This window comes from Drosophila miranda, assembly GCF_003369915.1.
Source record: "Drosophila miranda strain MSH22 chromosome Y unlocalized genomic scaffold, D.miranda_PacBio2.1 Contig_Y2_pilon, whole genome shotgun sequence".
NCBI classification, from domain to species: Eukaryota; Metazoa; Arthropoda; class Insecta; order Diptera; family Drosophilidae; genus Drosophila; species Drosophila miranda.
In genome coordinates this window covers 10,098,418-10,117,962 of record NW_022881614.1, presented here as the reverse complement: position 1 = coordinate 10,117,962, position 19,545 = coordinate 10,098,418, and the positions used below count along the sequence as shown (strand labels likewise).

Sequence of the window (19,545 nt, the reverse complement as noted above, 5' to 3'; positions counted from 1 at the left end):
ATTGGTCGTTTCTTTATTCATTACCGAACATAGATGCAACTGTTAACTCGTTTTATAGTTCTATTTACTCCGCCCTTAATACGTTTGTTCCAGATATCACTGTACCTGTATCGTCCAAGCCTCCCTGGTTCTCCAAGTATTTGTCATACTTAAAAAATAATAAATCCCGGCTCTATAAAAAGTACCAGAAGTCGGGCTCCACGTTGGCCTTAGCTCTATACTCCTCCGCTCGCTCTCTGTTCCTTGCCGTCAATAGTCAGTGTTATAATCATTACCTTTCACAATGTAGTAGTAACTTTCGTAGTGATCCTAAAAAATTCTATTCGTTCTAAGCGCAAGTCAAACATTTTTCCTCCGTCCCTTCATTACCAGAACAAAACAGAAGCTTCTGCTGTTGGTATTGCAAATTTATTCGCTAACTTTTTCCAAACAACGTACTCGTCTCATATTTAAAACGCATCCACTCCGTATCCGTACCAGCTACCTCAAGCTAACAGCATTTTTCTGCCCTTTTTCGAGGAAAGCGTTGTTCTGGAAGGTTTGTCATCTATGGACATATCGTTTTCTGCGGGTCCAGATAAGGTACCAAGTTGCATCTTAAAACACTGTGCCCAGTCCCTTTGCACCCCCTTGACCTTTCTCTTCAACCTCTCCTTGGAACAGTCTTGTCTCCCAGTAATTTGGAGTCCTACATCATTCCGCTTCACAAAAAAGGTTCAAGATCAAACATTGAAAACTATCGTGGTATCGCAAAGCTTTCCGCCATCCCGAAGCTTCTTGAGTTCCTGGTCACCCGGCAACTGCAACATCTTTGTTGCAGCTTGATATCTCCGTCGCAACACGGTTTTTTCAGACATCGTTCAACATCGACTAACCTTCTTGAGTTTTCTAACCTAATCCACCGGGGTTTTCAAATTGGTTTGCAGACGGATGTAGTTTTTACGGACTTCAGCAAGGCATTCGATTCTGTGAACCATGCTCTGCTTATTCAAAAGCTCTCTTTATTAGGGTTCCCAACGAATCTTCTAGATTGGATTTTGTCCTATCTCTCTAACCGTACTCAACGTGTTTTGTTTTCTAACGTGTTGTCAAATACTGTTAATGTTACTTCAGGTGTGCCACAGGGAAGTCATCTGGGCCCGCTTCTGTTTATTTTATTTGTGAACGACCTTCCTCAAGTTATAACATACTCTACTACACTAATGTATGCTGATGATGTCAAAATCTGTCTTTCTTACTCTGATTGGTATTTGCACACACGCCTTCAACTTGATCTAAGTGAACTACTATTGTGGTGTTCAACTAATCTTCTTTTTCTGAACCTTTCCAAATGCAAACTTATGACATTTTACCGTCGCGCTCCTCATTTTGTCTCATATGTTCTAGGAAATCATGTCCTTGAGCGAATTTCGAGTTCAAATGACCTCGGAGTCCTTTTTGATCATAAGATGTGTTTCAACACCCATATAGCTGCAACTGTAAATAAAGCTAAGGGTGTTTTAGCGTTCATCAAGCGTTGGTCCAAGGAGTTTGACGACCCGTACGTTACGAAACAACTGTACATCTCGTTAGTACGTCCTATATTGGAGTATTGTTCTTGTGTGTGGAGCCCGCAGTATAAAGAGCAGCAGGCTGTTATTGAATCCGTGCAAAAGAAATTTTTAATTTTTGCCCTTCGGAACTTTAACTGGGACTCGGGTAGAATCTTGCCACCCTACCGGTCTAGGCTAAATCTTATCGACCTGCCGTCGTTGCACCATCGCAGAATATGCAATGGCGTAATGTTCGTGCACAAGCTCCTTCTTGGGACTGTTGACTCCCAAACTCTCTTGGGTCAGATTGACTTGGCCGTTCCATCCAGACCTACCCGTACTTTTAGGCCTATCCGTCTACCCATATGTAGGTCTAATTATGCTGATCATGAACCTTTTAGGGTTTTATGCCATAATTATAACTCCCTCTGTCAAACCCTATCCCCTGAACTGTCTCTTAAACTAATTGCATGCAATATTTATAATCATTTAAATTTAGCTAACTTTTAACTTATCTTTTTCCGCCTTTAATCTAAGTACCATTATTAACAGATAATTTGTTAATTTAATAAATAAATAAATAAATAAAAAATACGGGTTTAAGCGCGGCCGGCTGCCACTGCTAATTGTCGTTGTGATTTCGTCGAAACGCAAACGAAGACTCTTCATGGTGATCGGAAACAAGGTTACGCCGCCCTAGCATGAAACGACGCCGTTCTCCGAGTGGGCAATCGCATTTAGAGCGCTCTCACTCTCTTTGTAGTTTAACCCTTAGAAAACCGTCCAGTAGAGTTGCGGTGTCCGCTGCAACTCACAACGTTCCCCCTCGTTCTTATACCCGATACTCAAAATGAGTATTGGGGTATATTAGATTTGTGGTAAAAGTGGATGTGTGTAACGTCCAGAAGGAATCGTTTCCGACCCCATAAAGTATATATATTCTTGATCAGCATCAATAGCCGAGTCGATTGAGCCCTGTCTGTCTGTCCGTCCGTCCGTATGTCCGTCTGTCCGTCCCCTTCAGCGCCTAGTGCTCAAAGACTATAAGAGCTAGAGCAACGATGTTTTGGATCCAGACTTCTGTGATATGTCACTGCTACAAAAATATTTCAAAACTTCGCCCCGCCCACTTCCGCCCCCACAAAGAACGAAAATCTGTGGCATCCACAATTTTAAAGATATGAGAAAACCAAAAACGTAGAGTTGTAGAGAATGACCATATCTTTAATATGAATATGAATTGGATCGTATTATTATTATAGCCAGCATCAAGAAAACAATTTCATTTTTTCTCGCCCTGTCTCTCTCTAACACACACGTAGCATAGGCGGCTTTGCTTAGAGTAAAACATTAGCGCCTAGATCTCAGAGACTACAAAAGCTAGAGCAACCAAATTTGGTAACCACACTCCTAATATACCGGACCGAGACGAGTTTGTTTCAAAATTTAGCCACACCCCCTTCCGCCCCCACAAAGGACGAAAATCTGGGGATATTCAAAAATCTCAGAGACTATTAAGGCTAAAGCAACCAAGTTTGGTATCCGCACTCCTGTTAGATCTTACTATAAAACGTGTACCTTAAAATTTCGCCCCACCCCCTTCCGCCCACACAAAGGACGAAAATCTGTTGCATCCACAATATTGCACTTTCGAGAAAACTAAAAACGCAGAATCATAGATAATGATCATATCTATCAGATTGCTGAATCTGGATCAGATCAGATCATTTTTATAGCCAATAGGAACAAATCAATTTGCAGTGGCTACGCAGCGCCACTGCTCACGCTCAGACTGATTTTCTGTCTCTCTCGCACGCACTCTTTGTCGTGTCGTTTAATATTAGCGGCGTCTGCCGGAGGAGAGCCATACTGACTTAGTATCGGGTATAACCGTAGAGTTGCGGTGTCCGCAGCAACTCACAACGTTCCCCCTCGTTTTTATTGTGCCAGTTTTAGTTTATTCACCGAATCAGCACTCGGCATTCAAATAAAAAGCGAAATAAATAAAAACAAAGACTATACAATAGTATAGTTGTATGGTCTTTGGTAATGGGCAATAGTCGCACAAATCTAGCTTTGGGACCGGAGGTAATTTAGAGGACTATTGAAGAATCAATGTCAGCGAGAAAAGTTGGCTGATAAGCAAGACAAGCAGTGGAGTGGAGATGTTTTTCTATTCAGAAAAGAAAGCATTTGTGTTTGCGCAGGCTCCGCTGTACCCGTAGTGACATTCGTATTTTTTGTTTTTGCACCATGGAATGAACGCAACGCCCTTCTTTGTATCCATTTAAAGTCTATCGAAGTGGTGCGGTTAATCATAGCTAGCTTTTGCTACGAGGCGCAAAAGAAACACGACAAAAATGTCAGCAACTCCCAATTCCAATAGTAGTAGTAGCAATAGCAACAACACCATCGTTAACAAGCAGCCACAGCAACAACAGCATCAGCACCAGCACCAGCTCCAGCAACAAGACACATACAGCAGCGACAGCAGCAGCATTGAAGAGAACTCTGACGAGGCCGCCGAGGAGCGGAGAAGGCGCATCTCAAAGAATCGCTCCCGGCTGCAACGCCCTCTGAATAAATCTCAACACACAATGTCCAGCGGAGGAGCCGTACCCAAGCACGATGGCAAGTCCCCAGGTGGAGCCTCAACAAGCGGCCAAGCAGCGGCGTCGGGGGGAGCTGTAGGGCGCCTGGTTGTGCCGCCAGAGCGCATTTCAATGCTAGTGGATGGAGTCCGCTTTACGGTGAAGCAATCTCTGCTCACCGCTCATCCCACCACCATGCTGGGCACCATGTTCGGTTCAGGCTTTCAGTTTGTCCACCCCAATGAGCGAGGCGAATACGACGTTGCAGACGGCATCTCGCATTTAGTGTTTCGAGCAATATTGGAGTACTACAAAAGCGGCGTGATCCGCTGTCCCCCGACTGTTTCTGTTCCCGAGCTGAAGGAAGCCTGTGATTATCTGCTGATATGATTATGCGCTGCCAGAACCTAAGTGAGTATGTTATAGGCAAAATGCTCCTCCTTGTGGCCATCTCTGCTCTTTGCTTCATGTCTCTCTAACATGCCTTCTGTTATGTTCGACAAAAAGGAGGTCTTCTTCACGAGCTCAGCAATGAAGGAGCGCGCCAGCAGTTTGAGCTGTTTCTCGAAGATCTTATACTGCCATTGATGGTGGCCTCAGCAAAGCGCGGTGATCGCGAGTGTCATGTGGTTGTGCTTCTCGAAGACGACATGGTCGACTGGGATAAGGAATTTCCACCCCAAATGGGCGAGGAGTATTGCCAAAGTATGTATCTATCAATTGGCGACTAGTCCCGAATCCAATTTTCACTTTTAACTGATATTAGAAGCTATCAATTTGTAGAACTATAACACCCTATAAATCCCTATTTCAGCCGTTCACAGCACAGCCATGCATCGCTTCTTTAAGTACATCGAGAACCGGGATGTGGCCAAGCAGGTCATGAAGGATCGGGGCCTGAAGAAGATCCGGTGCGGCATAGAAGGTTATCCTACACACAAGGAGAAGATTCGGCGACGTCCAGGCGGGCGAGCCGAGGTCATTTATAGCTATGTCCAACGCCCCTTCATCCACATGTCCTGGGAGAAGGAGGAAGCCAAGAGTCGTCATGTCAATTTCCAGCGCGTCAAATCGAAATCCGTTACGAATCTCGCAGAAGCAAACGCCGATCCTCCCTTAGAATTGGATGCAAGTTCGTAAAAGTCACCGAGGAAAGCCTCCGCTTCCTACAAATCCACTTCCTTTGCAGGTGGAAATCCTATTCCGCCAATTGCTGTGGTCAATCCGAACCCAAACAATGCAGAGCTTGCACCCGTGCCTGCAGTTGGTGCCGCTGCAGTGGTCGCCGTGGACGAGGCAGCCGGTGGGGTTGTGATGCTCAACGATTTGGAACAAGCAGTCGCAGCTGTTGCTGCTGGCATCGTGGATGAGAATGTGTGAGCGACCGGGCCAGACCGAAAGCCGGTAACCGAAGGATAAAACACTGCCAGAAAGCAGCGACGCACAGAGACCCCTTTTTACATTTTTCATCAACACTTTTATATGCAATAAAACGAATAAGACGAAAGCAGGAGACTCTACTTTAGGCCAATTGCAGGTGCTAATCTAAATCTTCCCGTTGGTTCTCTTGCCAGTGTTTGAGTCGAGTCGCTTACGCTCCATCAAAAGCCTCGCGCTCGCCCTGGGGCAGAGTGGAGGTCTCCCAGTTCAGGGATCGATCAATGGCCATTTTCCATTTTTGGTAGCGAAGATTGCGTTCAGTAGAACCTATCGTCGGCTTGACAGGTTCCCTGGGTCCTGATTTGGAAAGGGGAGCCTCCATGGAATACCGATTCTCGACAGCCTTGTACGCTGCCATTGCTGCGCCCTGAAATTTGAGTGGTTAAAGAAGCATTATCGAAAGGTGTGTTAACACTAACCAGCGCTGTTGTCTCTGCTATCTTGGCCCTAAGCACATGAATTCCGACTAAATCCGACTGCAGCTGCAGGAACAGGTTGTTAACCGTCATACCCCCATCGACCATCAGCTTGGCCAGTGGGATCTTGCTGTCCTTGTGCATAGAGTCGAGAATATCGCGGACCTGAAAGCAGACCGCCTCCAGTGTGGAGCGGACAATATGTTCACTGGTGGTCTCCTCACTCAACCCACATATGACGCCCCTGGCATCTTGATTCCAGTAAGGAGCGTACAATCCGTTAAAGGCCGGCACAAAGTAGACATCTAAAGAGTTATCCACTGTGGCAGCCATAGCCTCGATCTGCCCGGAGTTTTAAATAAGACCTATGTTGTCGCGCAGCCAATTAAAAGCAGCTCCAGCTATGGACACACTCCCTTCCAAAGCGTAGTACGGAGTGGCCTTCCGTCCCAATTGATAGCCCACTGTCGTTAGCAGTCCGTGCTGGGAGTGCACAATGGACGGTCCCGTGTTATAGAGCAGAAAGCAACCAGTGCCATACGTGGCCTTGGCCTGACCTTTAGAAAGACACTGTTGTCCGACGAGCGCTGCTTGCTGATCCCCCAAGTCCGCAGTTATACTTGTCCCCTTGAGAACGCCCTGCGCTAAGCTGCCATAAAACTCTGCGCTGGAACAAATCTCTGGCAAGATGGTCTTGGGTAGCCCAAAGAATTTCAGCAGATTGGGATCCCACTGAAGGATTTCAATATTCATCAGCATCGTTCGCGAAGCGTTGGTCACGTCCGTCTTGTGGACACCGCCATTCTTGCCACCCGTTAGGTTATACATCAGCCAAGTGTCGATGGTTCCAAACATTGCCACTCCACTGTCCATTGCCGCCTTGACCGTCGGGACGTTGTCCCGTAGCGGCAATCCACAGAGGGGGCGCAGGTAGTTGATATTTCTGGCATTGTTGGGAATGGCCTCCAGGAGCTCCTCTACTGTACTCGTAGTGCGATTGTCCAGCCATATAATAGCGTTAGCCAGGGGTTGGCCTGTGTTCCGATCCCAAATTACGGTAGACTCCCGCTGGTTCTGTTGGAATACGCCTATTCCCACATTCAAATAATAACATTAAATACTATTAAATAATACTATCGATATATTAAGTATTATTATGTAAAGTTAGTCTGGTCACACTTGAAGTGTCCACTTCCTCTTTCCTTTCTGATCTCGAATCGAATGTACGTGGTACCGGTGTTGCAGTGAAAAAGTAATCAAGAAATACATAAATAATCTTTAAAGAAAAATATAACTTGGTACTGTCATTCGTTTACTAATTGTCATAGCTAGTTATCCAATAGGTTATGGGCCCAGTCCACGCCAATTTAAATAAATTAAATTAATAACAAATAGTTGTGAAATTAGTTCCGCGTGCGTTCTTGTGTAGTTTTTTTTTTTTTGTAGTGTGTGTGTGTATAATATATACATACATATGTACATAGAAAATGGAAGGAAATAAGCAACATATTAAGCCTTTTTGTGGCGAGGAATATTCTATATGGAAATTTAGAATCAGAGCTTTGTTTGCTGAATTAGAGGTGCTCCAAGTAGTCGATAACATAATGCCTAACGAAGTAGATGATAATTGGAAACAGGCAGAGCGATGTGCGAAGAGCATTTTAATTCAATATTTAGGCGACGCATTTCTAAACTTCGCGGCAGGCGACATTTCGGCACGTGATATCCTGAGCGTAGAAGCCTTGCGTCGCAATTAGCTGCACGTAAACGTTTAATAACACTCAAACTCACAAGTGAAATGACACTTTCGAGTCATTTTGTTATTTTTGATGAAACAGTGAGTGAGTTGTTAGGGGCGGGCGCTAAAATGGATGAGATGGACAAAGTGGCACAGTTGCTGCAGACTCTACCTTCAACCTATAATGGTGTCATCACGGCAATCGAAACTTTGTCAGATGAAACTTTATCATTAGCGTTTGTAAAAAATAAATTGTTCGACTACGAGACCAAATTAAGAAATGAAAGTACTGATACAAGTAGTAAAGTCATGAAGGCAGTTGTAAGAAATAATAACAATTTTAATTATCGTAAAACGTTTGGATCTAGAAACACACGGCAAAAGATATTATTTAAGGGAAAAGCTAGAAGTAACATTAAATGCCATCTCTGTGGCAAAGAAGGGCACATGAAAAAAGACTGTTACCAGTTTATAAGGTTAAATCAAAATAAAGAAAATTATAAACAGAATAAACAAGCTCAGCTTGCAGCATCGGGCCACGGGTTCGCATTTATGATGCGGAAAATGACAAAGAGTGATCAAGTAAATAATGAACTCGGTTTTATACTCGATTCTGGTGCAACGGATCATTTGATCAATGATGACTCGCTGTACGCCGATTGCATCGAATTGGAGCAGCCAATTAAAATCGCTGTGGCAAAAGAAGGCGAGTTTTTATATGCCACTAAGCGTGGAATTGTGCGGCTGCACAATGGACACAATATCACACTGCAAGGAGGCAGCAGGAAACCTCATGTCTGTCAAGCGTCTGCAACAGGTAGGGATGTCAATTAAGTTTGACTGTGGTGGTGTCTCCATATCAAAAAATGGAGTAATTGTTGTTAAATATACAGGTATGTTGGATATACCTGTAGTCAAATTCCAAGCATACAGTGTAGATGCTAGGAACAAAAATAATTATCGATTATGGCATGAGAGGTTGGGGCATATAAGCAATGCAAAATTGCTTGAAATAAAGAATAATAATTTATTTAATGACAGTAATTTTCTTGTTACTTTAAAAATATCAGATGAAGTTTGTGAGTCATGTTTAAATGGGAAACAGGCTAGGTTGCCATTTAAGCAATCTAAAGATAAAAGTTATATAAAACGATACTTGTTTGTAATACATTCAGATGTATGTGGCCCCATTAAACCAGTTACACTAGACGATAAAAATTATTTTGTGATCTTCGTAGATCAATTTACACATTATTGTGTAACCTATTTGTTAAAATATAAATCAGATGTATTCAATTTATTTAAAGATTTTGTAGCAAAGAGCGAGGCTCATTTTAATTTCAAGATTGTCAATTTGTACATTGACAACGGTAGAGAATACCTGTCGAATGAAATGCGTGAGTTCTGCGTTAATAAAGGAATAAGTTATCATTTGACAGTGCCACATACACCTCAGTTGAATGGTGTTTCGGAGCGAATGATAAGAACCATTACAGAGAAAGCTCGTGCTATGGTAAATGGTGCAAAATTAGACAAAAGTTTTTAGGGTGAAGCTGTGCTAACTGCAACATATCTAATCAACAGAATTCCAAGCAAAGCACTTGGTGATTGTAAAATGACCCCATATGAGCTGTGGCACAATAGAAAGCCCAATTTAAAGTTTTTAAGAGGGTTCGGTTCAACCGTGTATGTGCACAACAAAATTAAAAAAGGTAAATTTTATGAAAAATCATTCAAAGCTATCTTGATAGGGTATGAAAAATATGGACTCAAATTGTGGGATGTCATTAAAGGAAAAGTTATTGTTGCAAGAGATGTTGTCGTAGACGAGACTAATATGCTTTATTCTAGAGAAGTAAAATTTGAAACAGATTTCCCGAAAGAGAGTAAGGAAAGAAGTCAACAAGAATTCCTGAATGAGAGTAAGGAATCTGATCAGCTTAATTTCCCGAATGATAGTACGGAATGTGGAATCCTGAATGAGAGTAAGGAATGTGATCAGTTTTATCTCCCGAATGATAGTACGGAATGTGGAATCCTGAATGAGAGTAAGGAATGTGATCAGTTTAATTTCCCGAATGAAAGTACGGAATGTGAAATCCTGAATGAAAGTAAGGAATGCGAAAAGCTGAATTTTCCGAATGAAAGTAGGAAAAGAAAAACTGATTTCCTGAATGATAGTAAGGAATTATATATCCCGAATGAGAGTAAGGATTGTGAAAAAGCTGATCAGCCAGATAATTGTCATGAAGAAAATAAGGATACTAATATAATTAGTAGAAAAAGTGAGAGGTTAAAGTCTAAGCCGAAGGTGTCTTACAAAGAACATGATAAAAGCTTTAACAAATTTATATTAAATGCCCATATAATGTTTGATGAAGTTCCAAATTCTTTTGATGAAATAAATTTTAGGAATGAGAAATCTGATTGGGAGGAGGCAATAAATACAGAGTTAAATGCCCATGAAATTAATAACACCTGGACAATTATAAAGAAGCCAGAAAACAAAAATATTGTAGACAGTAGATGGGTATTTTCCATTAAATATAATGAACTAGGAGTCCCAATAAAATACAAAGCTAGACTGGTTGCAAGAGGATTTACTCAAAAGTACCAAGTAGACTATGAAGAAACATTTGCTCCCGTTGCTAGAATTGCCAGTTTTAGGTTCGTACTATCATTGGCAGTCCAGTTTAATTTGAAAGTCCATCAGATGGATGTTAAAACAGCTTTCCTCAATGGTACATTAAGTGAGGAGATATATATGCGGCCTCCTCAGGGCGTATCATGCGGTGCTGGGCATGTATGCAAACTGAACAAAGCCATTTATGGGCTCAAACAAGCAGCTAGATGCTGGTTTCAAGTATTTGAGCAAGCATTGAAAGAATTCGATTTTGTAAACTCTCCCGTGGATCGTTGCATATATATTCTTGATAGAGGTGACATAAAGAAAAACATATATGTATTATTATATGTTGATGATGTAGTAATAGCGACAAGGGATATGGATAGAATGAATAATTTAAAAAAGTATTTAAGCGAAAGATTTAGAATGACTGACTTAAATGAGATAAAACATTTTTGTGGACGTTGACATGCAATGACTGCATCTTTCAAGAGGCGATGCAGTTACTGCACCGTCAAGTGGCCCGTGTGACACCAGCAGAAGGCTGTTACGCGCGGATCCCAGGCAAAACGCAGCCCTCCTCCCGCCCAACCGACCGAGGGGCGCTGCCGCATGACGCGCGGTGCGTAGCCGAACCAAACGCGAACATGCAAGAAAGATAGCTATTAGACTAACATTCGAGGAAAATTAGTACTAAACTTACTAAGAAACTAAGCATGCAATCAAAGTACAAATACCACTACAGATACTAATTAATAGAAAGGTGTGTAAGGATTAATAATTTAATAAGAGGAAGAGAATTAGTGGTGGATATAATATGGTAGAGGGAATTATAATCCGAGCATAAGACCCTAAACGGTTCATGCAAGAAATAATTCGATCTACAAAGTGGAAGGAACAACGGTATAAAATTTATAGTCAGTCTAATAGGAATCGTGAAGTTTATGCGGCTCAACAGATCAGGGCTGTCTATGTCACCCCTGATCAAGTTGTGCATAAATATCACACCAAGCATTTTTCTACGGTTAACTAAGGATGGGAGGTTTACTAATAGTAGTCTACTAGAGTAAGATGGGAGTCTTACACCCGCATCCCAGTTAAGGCCCCGCAGAGCAAAGAGTAAAAAGTTTTTCTGTACTGATTCTATACGGTCCTGGTGTACTTTGTACTGAGGGCACCATACACAGGAGCCGTATTCTAAGATCGGACGAACAAGCGAGGTATAGAGAGTCTTTGTTATATAGGGGTCGTCAAATTCCTTTGACCACCTCTTTATAAACCCAAGCACGCTCATGGCCTTATTTACCATGGTAGAAATGTGTTCGGAAAACTTTAACTTGGGGTCTAACATAACACCCAGATCATCCACCAGGGTAATTCTCTCAAGAGAACCACCAAATAGGGTGTAAGGAGCCAACAAAGGGCTAGAACGATGAAATGTCATAACTTTGCATTTCGAGGCATTAAGGTGTAACAAGTTTGCACAACACCATGACTGAAAGTTATTGAGATCGGATTGCAAGCGAGAATGAAATGAAATGTCCTTGTACTGGACACAGAGTTTAACATCATCCGCATACATAAGTACTCGAGAGTATGTTAATACTGAAGGTAAGTCATTAATAAAGAGTGTGAAGAGTAAGGGGCCTAGATGGCTGCCTTGTGGTACTCCCGAAGAAACCTTTACTGGGAAAGAGAGGGAGTTTTTGAAGAGGACTCTTTGAGACCTAGAACAAAGATAGCTAGAAATCCATCTCAGGAGGTTGGGCGGAAACCCTAAAAGGTCAAGTTTATGCGCTAAAAGGGAATGGTTTACAGAGTCGAATGCTTTACTAAAGTCGGTGTAAATAACATCCGTCTGTAAGTTACCTTGAAAGCCTTTAATAATGAAAGAGGTAAACTCTAACAAGTTCGTGGTGGTTGATCGCCGCCTTATAAATCCATGCTGAGTTGGAGATATAAGTGACTTGCAGAGATGTTGCAAGTGCGGAGTTAAAACCCTCTCAAACATTTTAGGAATAGCGGATAACTTTGCTATACCTCTATAATTTTTTGCATCAGACTTGCTACCTTTTTTATGGAGAGGAATTATAAACGATTCCTTCCAGATCGGGGGGAAGCAAGAAGAATCAATGGATAGGGTGAATAGTTTAAGCAAAGGTCCACACAGAGCCTCGGCGCAGTACCTGAGTACACAACCTGGAACCCCGTCTGGACCCGGTGAAAACACCGGCTTAACTAGTCGAAGATCATGAAGTAGGGAACATTCATTTAACAAGGGACTGAAAATGCCGTTCGACCTCGGTAAACCGTATGGGTACGGATGACCAGAGTAGCTTTCCTCAGAATAGGTGGTTTGGAAGAATTGGGCAAAAAGATCGGCAATTGCCTGATCATTATTTGCCGACGTATTACAAAATGATAGCGGGGATGGGTGTGCGGACGTTCTACGCTTACTGTTTACGAAGCTGTAAAACTGTTTAGGGTCCTGAGAAAAACGTATCCTGCATCGAGATAGGTAGTTCTTATAGCATTGAGCATTAAGAACTGAAAAGTTTGACCGAGCTAATACATAGCGAGAGTGAGAAGTAGGAGAACCCACTTCTTGAAATTTTTTATAAAGTCTTGATTTTAAGTTTTTTAGACTGGATAACTCTTTGGTAAACCAAGGGGGTTTTCCAGATCTAGTCGGACAAGAAAGCGGGACACAAGAATCGAAAAATGTGCCAAGAGCATTGTAAAAAATGTTTGTGCCTTTTATGATATCAGTGCACAAGAACAAAGCGGACCAATCAAAATCCCTAATGAGGTTATTAAGCTTCGCAAACTCGGCTTTACGAAAGCAGCGGACACGTTCGGGCAGCCTACTCGACCGATCCAATACAGTTGGTCCTATATCTAGCGACACCTCGAAAGTAGGGTGGTAGGCGTCTTCAGGTATAGTGAGCGGAAGGGCTCGGGTTAACAACACTATGGTCGGATCCGATACAAAGCACAGATCAAGCAATCGACCCAAGGAATTTTTCACATGGTTGACTTGAGACAGGGATAGGTCAAGCAAGCCGTCAACAAAGTCATGTCGTGACATGGGCACTAGGATACTAGACTCGTTTACCGAAGACCAAACAGTTCCTGGCAAGTTGAAGTCACCAAGAACTATCATACGATCTTTATCAGATAGCGATGAAGAAACAGCGGTTAAAGCGGACAAGTGCTGCTGAAGGGACTGAAAATGCCGTTCGACCTCGGTAAACCGTATGGGTACGGATGACCAGAGTAGCTTTCCTCAGAATAGGTGGTTTGGAAGAATTGGGCAAAAAGATCGGCAATTGCCTGATCATTATTTGCCGACGTATTACAAAATGATAGCGAGGATGGGTGTGCGGACGTTCTACGCTTACTGTTTACGAAGCTGTAAAACTGTTTAGGGTCCTGAGAAAAACGTATCCTGCATCGAGATAGGTAGTTCTTATAGCATTGAGCATTAAGAACTGAAAAGTTTGACCGAGCTAATACATAGCGAGAGTGAGAAGTAGGAGAACCCACTTCTTGAAATTTTTTATAAAGTCTTGATTTTAAGTTTGTTAGACTGGATAACTCTTTGGTAAACCAAGGGGGTTTTCCAGATCTAGTCGGACAAGAAAGCGGGACACAAGAATCGAAAAATGTGCCAAGAGCATTGTAAAAAATGTTTGTGGCTTTTATGATATCAGTGCACAAGAACAAAGCGGACCAATCAAAATCCCTAATGAGGTTATTAAGCTTCGCAAACTCGGCTTTACGAAAGCAGCGGACACGTTCGGGCAGCCTACTCGACCGATCCAATACAGTTGGTCCTATATCTAGCGACACCTCGAAAGTAGGGTGGTAGGCGTCTTCAGGTATAGTGAGCGGAAGGGCTCGGGTTAACAACACTATGGTCGGATCCGATACAAAGCACAGATCAAGCAATCGACCCAAGGAATTTTTCACATGGTTGACTTGAGACAGGAATAGGTCAAGCAAGCCGTCAACAAAGTCATGTCGTGACATGGGCACTAGGATACTAGACTCGTTTACCGAAGACCAAACAGTTCCTGGCAAGTTGAGGTCACCAAGAACTATCATACGATCTTTATCAGATAGCGATGAAGAAACAGCGGTTAAAGCGGACAAGTGCTGCTGAAGGGACTGAAAATGCCGTTCGACCTCGGTAAACCGTATGGGTACGGATGACCAGAGTAGCTTTCCTCAGAATAGGTGGTTTGGAAGAATTGGGCAAAAAGATCGGCAATTGCCTGATCATTATTTGCCGACGTATTACAAAATGATAGCGAGGATGGGTGTGCGGACGTTCTACGCTTACTGTTTACGAAGCTGTAAAACTGTTTAGGGTCCTGAGAAAAACGTATCCTGCATCGAGATAGGTAGTTCTTATAGCATTGAGCATTAAGAACTGAAAAGTTTGACCGAGCTAATACATAGCGAGAGTGAGAAGTAGGAGAACCCACTTCTTGAAATTTTTTATAAAGTCTTGATTTTAAGTTTTTTAGACTGGATAACTCTTTGGTAAACCAAGGGGGTTTTCCAGATCTAGTCGGACAAGAAAGCGGGACACAAAAATCGAAAAATGTGCCAAGAGCATTGTAAAAAATGTTTGTGCCTTTTATGATATCAGTGCACAAGTACAAAGCGGACCAATCAAAATCCCTAATGAGGTTATTAAGCTTCGCAAACTCGGCTTTACAAAAGCAGCGGACACGTTCGGGCAGCCTACTCGACCGATCCAATACAGTTGGTCCTATATCTAGCGACACCTCGAAAGTAGGGTGGTAGGCGTCTTCAGGTATAGTGAGCGGAAGGGCTCGGGTTAACAACACTATGGTCGGATCCGATACAAAGCACAGATCAAGCAATCGACCCAAGGAATTATTCACATGGTTGACTTGAGACAGGGATAGGTCAAGCAAGCCGTCAACAAAGTCATGTCGTGACATGGGCACTAGGATACTAGACTCGTTTACCGAAGACCAAACAGTTCCTGGCAAGTTGAAGTCACCAAGAACTATCATACGATCTTTATCAGATAGCGAGGAAGAAACAGCGGTTAAAGCGGACAAGTGCTGCTCATAAATTGAAATATCCGAAGAAGGTGGGATATACGAGCAAGTAATGAATATAGCGAAAGCGGGAAGAATCAGTTTTACACACAGGAATTCCAGTTCCTGTTGAACTTGGACTGTGAAGTGTTCCGACGTGAAGTAAGAGTCCACTGCAATTAGAACCCCCCCTGCCCGTCGAGACGAACGGTCCTTTCTAAAAGTTGTGTACCGACCTGCCAAAACCTCGGAACTAAGAATGTCCGGCTTTAACCAGGTTTCAGTAAACACAATAACGTGGGAAGCAAATGCAACACTATCCCGGAAAAGAATGCTGAGCTTACTACGCAAGCCTCTTACATTCTGATAGGTTACTAAAAGAGAAGTTAGTTTTTTGGAAAGGTGGAAGCAAGACGGGAAGTTGAGGAAGAGGAAGTTGAGGTTGAGGTTGAGGGTGGCACACTGGAAAGGTTTGGAAGGGATATGGGGGGGCCTATTCTTCTTCTTAGCCTTAAACTCCTTCACCACCAAATGCTCCGGCCAAAATTTGGCGGAGCAAATGGTGTCAAATTGAGTTGGGGAGATGCTTATCTTAAACGAGGCTATCTCCCTGGCATAAGAGAAGTTAAATTTCTCCACCTTTAAATTTTATCGGTATCAGAGTAGAAATGTTTGAAGACAAAATATATTTGAGTCAAGCTGCATATGTGAAAAGAATTTTAAATAAATTTAACATGGATAGTTGCAATTTAGTCAGTACTCCATTACTAAATAAACTAAATTATGAGTTACTTAACTCAGATGAAGACTGCGATGCTCCATGTCGTAACCTTATTGGCTGTTTAATGTACATAATACTGTGTACACGACCAGATTTAGCTGCCGCTGTAAATATCTTGAGTAGATATAGTAGCAAGAACAATGCTGAGTTATGGCAATGTTTAAAAAGGGTTATTAGATATTTAAAGGGAACTATTGATATGAAGCTTATATTTAAAAAGAATACATCATTTGAAAATACATTAGTTGGCTATGTAGACTCCGATTGGGGTAGTAATGAGATTGATAGAAAAAGTACAACGGGTTATTTGTTTAAAATGTTCGATTCCAATTTAATTTGTTGGAATACAAAAATACAGAATTCAGTGGCAGCTTCATCAACTGAAGCTGAATATATGGCCCTATTTGAAGCTGTAAGAGAAGCTTTATGGCTAAAGTCTCTTCTAAATAGTATTAATCTTAAACTCGACAGACCCATTAAAATTTATGAAGACAACCAAGGCTGTATTAGCATTGCAAATAATCCCTCATGTCATAAAAGAGCAAAGCATATTGATATAAAATATCATTTATCAAGAGAACAGATAGAAACTAATGAGATTTCTCTTGAGTATATATACAGACAACCAACTTGCTGACATCTTCACGAAGCCACTACCTGCTGGAAGATTTGCGGAACTGCGGAACAATTTAGGACTACTACAAGAAGAATGATTCAAATTTAAGGAAAACATGAACATGATGCTTTATTAACAAATTTATTACATTAATTCATATTTAATTTTTTATTTTTATTTTTTTTTATTTGAACCAAAAGAACCAATGAATTGTTAAAGTAATTTAATTTTATGTTAATCTAATTTTAAAGTGATCTGATCGGGTTTTTCTGGGTTTTCCCCGTATCCTTAGAGCAAATGCTAGATCACATAACACTTCCCAGAATGCACACCAACCACATTAGAATAACAATTGAATGTTACCTTTTTGATTTAATGATGAAAACATTTTTTTTTATTTTTATGATTTTGATAATTAATGTTATTTTTGAGGGGGGCGTGTTGGAATACGCCTATTCCCACATTCAAATAATAACATTAAATATTATTAAATAATACTATCGATATATTAAGTATTATTATGCAAAGTTAGTCTGGTCACACTTGAAGTGTCCACTTCCTCTTTCCTTTCTGATCTCGAATCGAATGTACGTGGAACCGGTGTTGCAGTGAAAAAGTAATCAAGAAATACATAAATAATCTTTAAAGAAAAATATAACTTGGTACTGTCATTCGTTTACTAATTGTCATAGCTAGTTATCCAATAGGTTCGTTATTCCAATCGTGATGATATCCTAAAATGTACATATGCATCTTTTAAGTTTTAAAATGGTTTAATTCTATATCTAAGCAATGTCTCCCTATCGGCACAACATTGTTGAAAGGTTAAGAGGTCGCCTAACGTCGTCATTATTGTTGAATAAGAAAGCATTTATAAATTTATATGAAAATATATGTAAGTAATAATAGAACAAGAACAGCTGTTTCTCATTTTTCATGGGTGTGTACACACTGACACTTGCCCCTTTAGCCATTACCAATGGAACGGAAACGCTGCAGTAAACAACGGTAAACATTAGAGGCGATAAGAAATCTAATTGAGCGACGTAACCAGCAAAAATTCCGGACACTCTCTCCCGGTCACCGGTCTTCAATGTCAACCTTAGTCAAAATTATCCGTCAAAGTATTTCCTGCCAAAATCGACAGCAACAACTACGTAAAATGGCGAGCGAAAAGGAAAAAATTATAAACGTTCAAAGTGCGACCGTTGCCGTGGGGCAGATGCGCTCCACCAACGACAAGGTCTGGAATCTAAACCAGGTGAAGAAACTCATAAAGAAAGCCAAATCTGAGAACGCACAAATGCTCTTTCTTCCCGAATGCTGCGACTTTGTGGGCGAAAGCCGCACCCAGACAATCGAGCTGGCAGAAAGGCTGGATGGGAAGCTAGTGGCAGAATACAAAGAACTGGCCAGGTGCCACCAGATGAATGAAAAGGATTTGGATATAGGCACAGCCAAAATAGACCTTTCCACTCTTGACTCGCGTTATCAGAGCATGCCCTGCTTCGAGCATCGCCGCAATGATCTTTACAGCTTGACGGCTTACATCATTCGTAGCAGGGAACCCGACACGGATCGTGCCTTTGCGGAGAACATGGTGGACAAACAAACCATTTTCTACGAATCGGAGCACTGCTTTGCATTTACCAATCTGCGTTGCGTGGTCGAGGGTCACATCTTGGTGTCTACCAAGCGAGTAACCCCGCGTTTGTGCGGACTCGATTGTGCCGAGATCACAGACATGTTCGCCACTGTTTGCATGGTCCAGCGGCTGCTGGAGAAGATCTATCAAACCACATCGGCCACAGTCACTGTGCAGGATGGTGCCCAAGCCGTGCAGACTGTTCCCCATGTCCACTTCCATGTCATGCCGCCTCGCAAAGGAGATTTTGGTCACAACGATCAGATCTATGTGAAGCTGGAGGATTGCACCGAAAGCAAGCCACCGCGCACACTACAAGAGAGGATGTTACGAACCTTTGTTTTCTTCGGAGCAAGGCCGGCTAGCCAGTCATCCCAGGGCTGGGTACTTCCCAAGCCCTCAGGTCGCACAATATACCAACTAATTGGACATCTCGAACAAATTGAAACAACAAAAGTAACCGACAAAAAAAAAACTGCAAACGGACTCTACTCGACAAACAACATTACAGTAACTTCCTTCAACACAGACGTGGACCAGGTCGAGGTGTCGATGTTTTTACCCCTGACGTACCCTCCCTACCATGTGCAGCAGCCTTACCCTCTCGTTGCTGTGGCTCCTCTTCCCCCCATATGAAACGCTTAGCAATTCATTTTCTTCGTTATAATTTTCACTTCAATTTCCTACTTTTACACGGTATCATCGCTTCACTAAGCCTGCCTTCTCATACCCCCCTCATCTTATCACTACAGGCGGTTAATAAATAAATAGCTAAATAGAAATAATTAATATAATAAATATAAATAAGTTACATATAGATATAATATGGGCGGACTTAAATTAGGGGATTAACATATACATATAAATGGGGACGTTTAACAAAAATAAATAATGGGAGTAAATATGTTGATTGATTTTTTCTCTCTCCCTAATTGGGCGAGGGACCCGCTCTACGGGAACAGGATTGTGTCTTCGAGCCCAGCAAAAGCAAGCCAGGATGGCGGGGCTGTGACCTGTTCCCTACGGATTGGCCAACAAAAAAATAAATTTGGGGTTTCTTTACTTCCCCCTTTGGAGCGGAC

The 19,545-nt window shown here is 42.0% G+C and overlaps 1 protein-coding gene and 2 pseudogenes across 1 annotated transcript; 2 read left to right on the top strand and 1 right to left on the bottom strand.

The window, feature by feature from the left end:
* Window positions 1-3,877: 3,877 nt before the first annotated feature.
* Window positions 3,878-5,616, top strand: LOC117192614 (annotated as a pseudogene).
* LOC117192617 lies at window positions 5,614-7,080 on the bottom strand (annotated as a pseudogene).
* On the top strand, window positions 7,025-19,222 carry LOC117192615 (nitrilase and fragile histidine triad fusion protein NitFhit-like). Its single transcript, XM_033397338.1, has 3 exons — window positions 7,025-7,050; window positions 17,526-17,713; window positions 17,789-19,222. The coding sequence occupies exon 3, from the start codon at window positions 17,912-17,914 to the stop codon at window positions 19,097-19,099; it is 1,188 nt and encodes a 395-aa protein (XP_033253229.1). The 5' UTR covers window positions 7,025-7,050; window positions 17,526-17,713; window positions 17,789-17,911; the 3' UTR covers window positions 19,100-19,222.
* Window positions 19,223-19,545: the final 323 nt, after the last annotated feature.